This window comes from Thermobia domestica, unplaced genomic scaffold (genome assembly GCF_964235325.1).
Source record: "Thermobia domestica unplaced genomic scaffold, izTheDome1.hap1.1 HAP1_SCAFFOLD_2098, whole genome shotgun sequence".
Taxonomy (NCBI): Eukaryota; Metazoa; Arthropoda; class Insecta; order Zygentoma; family Lepismatidae; genus Thermobia; species Thermobia domestica.
The window spans coordinates 5,321-15,364 of record NW_027657800.1 but is presented as its reverse complement, the minus strand read 5'-3'; the positions used below and the strand labels follow the sequence as shown (position 1 = coordinate 15,364).

At 36.3% G+C, this 10,044-nt stretch overlaps 1 protein-coding gene across 1 annotated transcript; it reads right to left on the bottom strand.

The window, feature by feature from the left end:
- Positions 1–3,433: 3,433 nt before the first annotated feature.
- LOC145678216 (uncharacterized) lies at positions 3,434–6,235 on the bottom strand. The gene is made up of 2 exons (XM_081748268.1): positions 4,759–6,235; positions 3,434–4,266 (listed from the first exon to the last, which is right to left on the bottom strand). Exons 1-2 carry the CDS (start codon positions 6,233–6,235, stop codon positions 3,434–3,436), a joined length of 2,310 nt encoding a protein of 769 aa, XP_081604394.1.
- Positions 6,236–10,044: the final 3,809 nt, after the last annotated feature.

Sequence of the window (10,044 nt, the reverse complement as noted above, 5' to 3'; positions counted from 1 at the left end):
CCTTACATGTCTTTCGAAAATATTTTTTGATTTCGTTTATGCTACAATGCAGTTCGTTTAAATTAAACCGGTACATAAATGGAAAGTAAGAAAAAGTTTAAGAGAAATACAGGTCTGTGCATTATTATTATTATTATTATTATTATTATTATTATTATTATTATTATTATTATTATTATTATTATTATTGATATTTTTAAAGCATTAGAATTACGTGCTTACGAGGATTCGTGTTGGGTCCCCTCCGAAAAAAACCTGGATACATGCCTGCACTGAATGATAGACGTATGAGTCATGGTGTAGACGGGCGTGTTAGGCGATAGAGTCCAGAGCATCAAAAATGATTATAAAACCAAAACTTGCAGTTCTTCTTGCCGATAAATTTTACTTTCTACCTGCAATGATATGTTTGATAATACGGTAAATGGAATGAACGAAGGTCAGATAAACGAAAGCATGGCGTATTGGTGTTTCATGCACCAAAAACTGTAAAATATTTGTGCAGAAAACATTCACAAATATATATATTTAGCATGCTGAAAAATTAAAGAAAGACCAACTTCAATAATTTTCTATAACTTTCTTTTTTAATAACGGGAAACTTGTTCATTTCATCACGATAAATCACGTTTGGTACTAAGATGTCTGTTTTTGTCTATATATATTTTTCACAGTTTATTGGAGATAAAATTGTTCTCTTTCCAAAAAAAAAAAAAAAAAAAAAAAAAAAAGGATGAGAGAAGAAGCTATACAACAGCATAAACTAAAAACAATCGCTATTACTAAAAGTACACTAATTCTGAATAAATACGTCATTAGAGGAAACGAAAAGTTATTTCCTTATTGTATTGTTTCGTTTTTTATTAACATAAAAATTATATACTTTCTATAATGTTTTGTAAAAAAATGGATGGGATGGGATTCGATCTGGTGTCAAAACAGTATAAGAATTACCAGTCCGCCACCACTCTACCGACTTGACCACAGAGACTACCTTTTGTTTCCTGTCTTTTTTTAACAAATAAATGCTCATGCTATAAAGTATGTCACTTTCAAAGTTAAGACAACACTTTTTCTCTTTGTTTCTATATTTCCGTACAACATCTTGCTTACAGAAGCTAATTTACATTTGGCAGACAATTTACACCCTAAATTTAAGCCAATAAATGCAATATTTTACTCCATTTTCCAGTTCCTTGATTCAACTCTCCTCGTACCAATCGTATTATTCCCTCTGCAACCGTGCTCTGCTACTGCAAAGATCCTTCGAAAACATTATTACCAGTATACACAAAACCGAGAACAATTTTGCTTTTTGCTTATATTTTTATTTTATTATATTTTTTTGAAATATCTCTTTAGATGGATTGATTTCTATTATTTCCAGTTACTAATAACTGAATTTTACCCATAAACTTAAGAAAAATGAAATAATTGCGAAAATCGTGAGTTACAGTATACGCTCTTTTTTTTTTTTTTTTTTTTTTTGAGCATAGGGGTACATAACTACTCCATTCAGGAAGTGGAACAGAAAGCACGAGGATGTTGCATAGTACTGCGCATGAGCAAATGCAAACAGCTGATTGTCATTCGTGTGTTGCTGCATATATCAATTATGTGTTATAAGTATCTTAAAAAGTATGCACCTAAAAAACGTACCAAGAACACTAAAGATACATGTCTCAAGTGAGGACATAAGAAACAAATGTCTGTCATATGCGAAAGTGAGCGAGGTATATATATATATATATATATATATATATATATATATATATATATATATATATATATATATATGCTACATTTGTGGTACATAGTTGCAAATATCAATTAGGTGTAAGAAGTACCTAAAACTTTAGCTAGCTGAAGTACATACTTAGCACATATATACCATATATGCCAAGTGTCGGGTACCTAAAAGTATTTGGGACACCTAAATAGCACATGCCTAGCACATCTTGTGCCGTTAGGGTTATACAGTGTGTGTATAAAGAAACAGACACAGCTATAAAGTGTATAGATATTCACTGCACTCTACGTCGCTTATACAGTGTACGTAAACAGAAAAAGACACTATTATGAAGTATAGAGGCGTCAAATGCATCCGTGCTGCAGTGCCGTGCTATGGGGAGACGAGTGGGGCCACGATCCAGGCCGCTTCCCTAATAGCACAATTACATAGTAGGCATATGCCTATCATGTTCCCTCAGGTAGATGGTAATGTGCCCAGTATGTGCTTTATATACCTCTGCGAGAGAAATCACATGGATGGCAAGTGATAGTCACAGTCTATGTCCGCCCCTAGCCACATGCCTGACATGTACATGGCAATATGCCTAGTATATTCTAGGTATGTTCCCCATGCCGAAAGCATCAATAAACCACAAAATCACCCACCCAACACAAGTACATACTGATCATGTGTAAAGAATGTTCCTCGAGGTACATTGGAATGTACATGATAGGTACGTGAATAGAGCAATCATGTGAAATACACATGTAAGGAATAAGGTTACTTCCGCCCAAAAGTACGTGCATGACACATACCGAGGAATGTATCTATTATGTGTATATCACGTACCGTGTATGTACTTGACACATTTACTTGGCATTGGCATGTGCCAGGAATGTACTAGGCATGTCAGTAATGTTCCTTAGGGCAGTGCTATGCAACTGGGGGTGCGAGTACTTAAATACTAAAACCTTAACGCTTCATTTTTACGTTCGAATTTAGAAGCTTGTACTTTTAAAAAAAGCCAAGCAACTAACTCTGAAAATATATGCCCTCCTCCGGCATCTGTGTGGCAATTTAACTATCTATTAAAATACTACAGTAACATTTACGAGCGTTTTTTTTTCTTTGAAAGGAGAAGAGAGAAATGGCTTCTTATAAGGATGATGGTTTTCAAAAACTTTATTACTTCTCCAGCCTCTCAGAGGGTTACGTCCTCTCTTTGGCATGTGGTTCTCTAAACAAAAATACAATTTGGAAAATAATTTGTTGGGCTAAGGGAAGTTTGGGTAATGTCATCAATTGAGAAAGGGTATAACATCATTTATTTTCCATAATTTATGTTAATTAAACATCTTTATTATAAAGTACACAAGAACAGGCTGTGAAATGGAGGTGCGAAAAGTGAAATATAATGAATTTTAAATATAATATAAGAAAAGGATAAATACTGTGTTATAAGATAAAGAGTGAAATATAAATTGAAAAATAAGTGCAAATGTGCGATAAGACAAAACTGTGCGATAATTGTGGCGGTGAGCAAAACAAAAGATAATGATGATGTAATATGAGATGAAGTGCCATCACATCACAAACACAAAGAAGTTAGTAAGACAGATGTAGGTTAAATCTTCTGTCCCGGGGCGACTCGGGACTAATGATCACAAGGGGAAGCCCTAGATAGTTGTGAGGATGTCTGTGCTAAGATGGAAAAACATGAGGAATATGAGCATGGATGATATAAATGGCATAGATGTCGCGTTCTGCTACTGTGAGGTTTGCATGGCGGACATATAATGAAATGAGTATATTCAAAGGGGTATGCTTGTAACGATATGCGGCATCAGTGAGAGCATCCGTTCGAAGAATATCCAAGAAAAGTGGATGACCCGTTTCTATGCGAGATGTAATGTACCGATTACGTAGTTGTGCAATATGCTCTGTGATCTTCGGAAAGTTGATGTATTCATACGTGAGCCACGTAGGATACGGAAGTTTAAGTCGGTGGGCTAGACGAATAGCGTGACGCTCCAATATGCAAAGTTTTTCGTAGAAGGAAACAGAGGCATTGCACCAGGCAGTATGTCCAAAGGTGAGAATAGGACGGAGAAACATCTTGTAAGTATGGAGTAGAACATCGGGTTTGAGGCCCCACGTAGTGCCCGTGAGACGACGTAGAAGATTTAAACGAGTAGTCGCCTTAGTTTTGAGTTTTTGCAGGTGTGCACTCCAAGTTAGTTTGGAATCAAAAACAACGCCCAAGTACGTAGCAGTGCTGGTAGTGCGGATTTGGTATCCATCAACTGTTATTCGTAGCAGTTTCGGGTTACGGTAGACTCTGGAACGTCTATGAGGTGGTATGAAAACCAGTGCTTGCGTTTTGTCGTTGTTAATGGTTAAATGCCATTTCTTGCACCAAGTGATGAAATTATCCAGAGTTGCCTGGAGTACAGCGCTGATTTGATGGATAGTGTTACCAAGTGCAAGAAAAGCTGTGTCGTCTGCATATTGGAAAGTAAATACATTAGGTGGTACTGTTGGAATGTCAGAAGCATAAAGAATATACAATAATGGACTTAGAGCCGACCCCTGTGGAACTCCAGTAAGCGGAAATATTGGCCAGGAGAGTGCTTTACCAACTGTGACATATGCAATGCGATTTGTAATGAACGAGTAAATAAACCTGAGATAGCATGTGGGAAGTTTGAATGACTGTAGTTTTGTAATAAGACCATAGTGCCATACCTTATCGAAAGCCTTTTCCAAATCCATAAGAATGAGGCATGATGGAAACCCTTTGTTAAACTGATTTGTAATTATGGTGCTGAGACGAAGAAGCTGGTCATTTATGGAAAAACGGGGCCGAAAACCTGCTTGGTGGATAGGCAGTAGAATAGTAGTTTCAAGATACTTATGAAGTCGAGAGACAAGAATTTTTTCCAGAATCTTGCTAAATACTGATGTGAGTTGGATTGGTCTGTAAGAGCAAACAGAATGGGCAGGCTTATTTGGTTTTGGAAACATACAAATTTTAGAGATTTTCCACTCTGAAGGATAGAATCCAGTTTGGAGTATGAAATTATATATTGTAGTCAGTATCAGGAGAAATGAGTATGGCGCTTCTTTGATGTGTCTATAAGAGATGTTGTCAATCCCAGGTGCTGTGTTCCTTTTCCGTTTTAGAGCCAATTGGATTTCGTTGGAAGTAATAGGTGTAGTGAGTGGGTGTTCCGGGTCAATCATATGTTCTGTGGAAGGTTGCAGTGCAGGAATACAAGACAGATCTGTCCGTTCAGAGCGTTTAGAGGCAGCTGTTGGCGTAAAAACGGTCTGTAGTTGTGTAGCAAAGGCGTTGGCTTTTTCTTCGTCAGAAAACAGAGGAATGTCATCTGCAACTAACGGGTAGGTTATCGTGGTGGTTTTGCCAGTAAGTTGATGAAATCGCTTCCAATAGCGAGAAGGGTGTGCTTCCTCGGATAAAGTGTTACAGGTCTTGATCCAATTACGGCGTTTATAAGCGACAAGATAGTTATGAACAGCTCTTTGCCATTGGCGATGTTGTTGAAGACATGCTTCATTCCCGGTTCGATAATATTCTCGAAGATGCTGTCGGGCTTTCTGGATGAGCGTAAGATATGTCGGTGGTAAAGCCGGTTTGTGGGAATGCACTTGTTGCATCGGGATATTCTGATGGGCACTGGTTTGGATTGCCGTAGTAATAGCTGTAAGACAGGTAGTAAGTTCGGTTTCAGTTTTTGGAGGCGTAATGGTAGAAACTGAATGTTCCAAGTCGTCCCGAAAATGAGCCCAGTTCGCCTTATCATACCTCGGAACCCGACGAGGTGTAAGTATAGGACGTGGGGGTTTTCCTCGAGTTAATGTTAATTTAACTGGGTGGTGATCACTTCCGATGGAATCTAGAACTGCAAGCTGACAGTCATTAAGAAGATTGATAGAGGTGATGACATCTGGTGTAGTCTGGCTGATAGGTCTGGTATGTGCAGGAAGAACATGAAGATAAAGCTGAAGATTATTAGTTATGTACTCGTGAAACTCTGTTTTTTCGCGATCAGTACGACTATGAATATTAATATCCGCCATGATGAGAATATTCCGATGGTTAGTGGCTATGTAACGGAAATATTCTAATGGTATAGGTTGTCGTGGTCGAATGTATATCGTACTGAAATTGATTATGATCGATGGAAAGTATAAAGTGACTAACAGGTATTCCGGGAGATGCCCTAAAGCTTGCGGAGTATATGTACGAACTGGATATTTTGGAAAATATCCGATTGCAACTCCCCCTTGGGCACGAGCAGCTTGATCTTGAAAGTCGCAGCGTTGTAATTGATATCCTGGAATACGAGCACATACATTCGGCTTCAAAGCGGTTTCATTTAGAGCAAAAGCACTAATATGCTCTTCTAATAACAGAGTTTCAAGTAATAGTTTATGTTGCTTAAATGATCGAATATTGACAAATAAAAAACTAATCCCCATTATGAAGAAGACGGTGTATATGGTTTTAAACCGTGGTTTCCAGCGATCCAATATGAAAATGAACATAATTATTAGAATAAGTGGCATGAAGATTAATGTTAAAAAGTGATTTGGCTGCAGAAATGATATGTTGTATGACATGAGCTCGCTGAAACGGAAATATGTTTTGCAATACTAGACTAACATAGCGTATGAGATCTTCAACTGTGAGCGAGGGTAATACTGATTGTGTAGGTGGTGTAGTTTTGTCTGCTGTTTTCAATGGAACAGTAAGTTCTGGATGCTCAGGCGTAGGTGCTGGTTTAGCCTTACACCGATAGCTATATGTGGGGTGAAGCCCACTGCCACATGTATTGCATTTAGGTGGTCCTTTTAAGTTGGGGCAAGTTTTGGTTTCATGAAGGCCGGAGCAGTAACCACATTTAGGTTGATTACGACAATTGCCCGTAGTGTGGTCGTTGTACAGCTGACACTTTTCGCACCGGATTGGTAGCGGACCCTAAAACTGGCATAAAAGGGGAGAGGGGCCGTTGCCACAGCCAACCACCGTTGCCATAACAACGAATCCTGTCGCTGCGCGTCAATCTACAACTGATTGGAAAAAAAAAAAAATCTGCAACAAAAGTGATGCACAGAAATAAGTCGTGAGTGGGAACCCTTCACCCCTGGTGGGGATGTTCATGAAGCTATCAGCTTATGCCTAATTACATTGGAATATAATTTCCATTTCTTATTTCGAACATACTAGGTTCGATTGCAACGAGAAAACCTTTATCGGACTTCTAAAATAAAATAAAATAAAATAAATAAATACATGACCGTGTTTATTACATATAGAATTCCCAGTCACGACCCCCCTTTCAGTTTTATTAAAAATAGAAGAAGAAGATGAAGAAAGGAAGAGGAAGATAGAAGAGGAAAGAGGTAAAGTAAGAAGGTGATAAAGAGGAAACTGTTACTGGATATTTTGAGGAATATGGTAAAGGAAAGTGAATAATTATCTAATGGTGATCATTTCCAATAGCTATTGGGTAAATGTCTGGTATCAGGGTGATCAAAGGTAGACACATGTTAACCCATACATCCCCGATCTAGATCCATTTGACCCCAACTACCGAATTATCCCAATCTAGCTCGGAGATAGATGAGAAAGTTTAGTTTTACCGTTTATTTAATATTTCCAGAAGTTTTAGACTAATATTCAATATTTGAAAAATGAACGACGCAGTTGATGGCATGTTAGAATCGACCACAAAGAAAAAAAAAAATCAGAGTATTACATATTCGTAGAAGATTTTGACTTTCACAGTTCTCTCATGATGATCATTCGTTCAGGCTACTTCAGTCCTTTTTTACTTCCTTCATAGAGCCAACTTAAGTTAGTATTAACATTCAATGAGTTCAATTGATAACTACCAATAATTATAATAAATTACACATGTATGACAAGATAATTGGTGCACTTAATACTAAACCTACATTTCACTCACACACACATTCATACAGGACAATGTATACTTCGGGTTGTATTTGGTTGAATTAAACTAACCTAACTACATTGCTATAGACATTTATTACATTTCAATAGAAGAAGATTTAGTTTAACATAACAAAAAATTTAATACATGAAAAGAATGTTTCATAAACATGCACAGAAATTCGCTACTTGCAACAAGATCAAATAACACATTTCCCTTTTTATATATATATTAAAAGTTGAATTACATGAAAAAGAATTAAACCAAAGACGAAACAAGAAAAAAGAAGAAAAAAAGAAACTTCAAGGGTCAAGATATATTTAAAATTCAGTGCAATGAATACATATCGTTGCAGGCAGAAGAGAAAAAATAATTGGTTAATCATTCAAAAAAAAAAAACTTTAGTAATATTTTATTGAGTCTTTGTCTCAATAGGAGACATATCGACAGTTTTATGAGTCTTTGTTTTTACGTCGATAATAGCTCCTTTTTTTTTTTTCTTAACTCTCTTTACGCACTGTGGTTTGTGTCCATGAGAGTATTCAATTGGTTTTGTTTTAACTATAGACAACTAATTGCTTCATATCACATATACGTTTATATTTTTTATTTTGTCACTCGACACACTTGATCTAAAATTTCAAAGTTTGTTAATATTAGAGAAAAAATTATCAAATCCAGTCACAGATATTGGGAACATATTTCCATATTCCGGTATTCATATTAACTTATTAAACAGATTTCAGTTCGTTGAATTTAAGATCACTAATTTTTTTCCTAATATAGATCTTATAGTCAAAAGATTCTAAATATTGAATAGTTTGGTTTCCGATCGTAGGGGAAGGATTTGTTTCATGGTTCACTAATGGAAAGATTCGTTGGAGGGGCGCACTGTTTCGTAGGTTGCTAATTTCACTCGCAAAGTAAATTTGGGTAAGGATTAGGGTTATTCTTATTTATCTTACGACCCGCTACTTGTTTTATTCACATGCAGTAGTTAACATTATATTCCACTTTAATAGTTACAAAAATTAATAACAACTCAACAAAAAGTAATTTATGACAATTTACGCGGGAATACTATATATCACAAATAGTTAGTTAATACCGGGTGTCTAAAATCTATGGCAACCTAACAAGACCAGGGTAAATATCGAGCCCATTACATACATACTCGTATATATATATATGTATTCATATTAATCAATACAATAAATTTCACTTTAATATCTATCTTAATATTTCATCGACGTTTAAATTCTACATCACCGTTCATATTCGACAAGTATTCATATTTTATAAATATTTATATTTATTTGGCTCAAAGACAAAACAAAAACCCTGACTATCAACATTCACCTTTTTCCTTCATAAGGTTGCAACATTGTATTTCATATGAATAAACCCGATAATCAATAATCATTTTCAGTTTACTAAAGATCCGCGTATATATACAAAAAACAAAATAGCTGGTGTTATTTAATGAGTTGACATAAGAGGTGGAAAATGCAACAAATAGAGCAGGCACGTAACTTTTAACACTATGTAAATACATATATAGATGTATATACAGGAAAAAAAATCAATGTTATTCGAAACTAGTGGGCCCAAACTATTAATACATACACACTATATGACCAATCAATAGAAATAAAAACCAGAAATCAGTAATCAATTGATATAAGTTGTATGATCAATGAATAACGAAGGTTTCTAGGAATCCGAAAGCATAGTGTACCTTCTCGTCAATTTCTCCCGTGGTGGATTAAATATCGCGAAAATGGTCCTGAGTTGTGCTGCAATACCTCCACGAATTGCATCCCTCGATGTCTCAGTTAGTACATACGATCGAAATAAGTGAAATGAATATTGTATGTTTTATGAGTTTCAGAAACCGGGGGGGGGGAAGGTTGAAATTTAAAAAAAAAAAAATCTCGAAGTAATGAAGACAGAGAGAGATAGAGAAGAAGGAAGACGAAGAATAGTGGCGCCAAAGACTTAAGTGGGAAATAACTAACGCTACAAAGACAAAAGTCGAATTTCTATCTCAACAAATCCATAGCCAAAATATTCTTAACATGCCAAAAGGGTGGTCTACTCAAATACGTAGACTCAAGGAACGCCCTGCTGCCAAGGATGCAAGTTCTGTGTCCATCAGATCCCAATCCCACAAGAATTTGGTTGTAAGATTGAAATCCGATCCCCGTATCCGGCCCAAACCAGCAGGTTCCCGGAAATCGTCCGGAAGGTTAGAGAAGGCGCTAATTTAGAATTTCAAGAAAAGAAAAAAAAATCATCCGACCTCTTGGAAACTAGAAGATTCCAGAATAG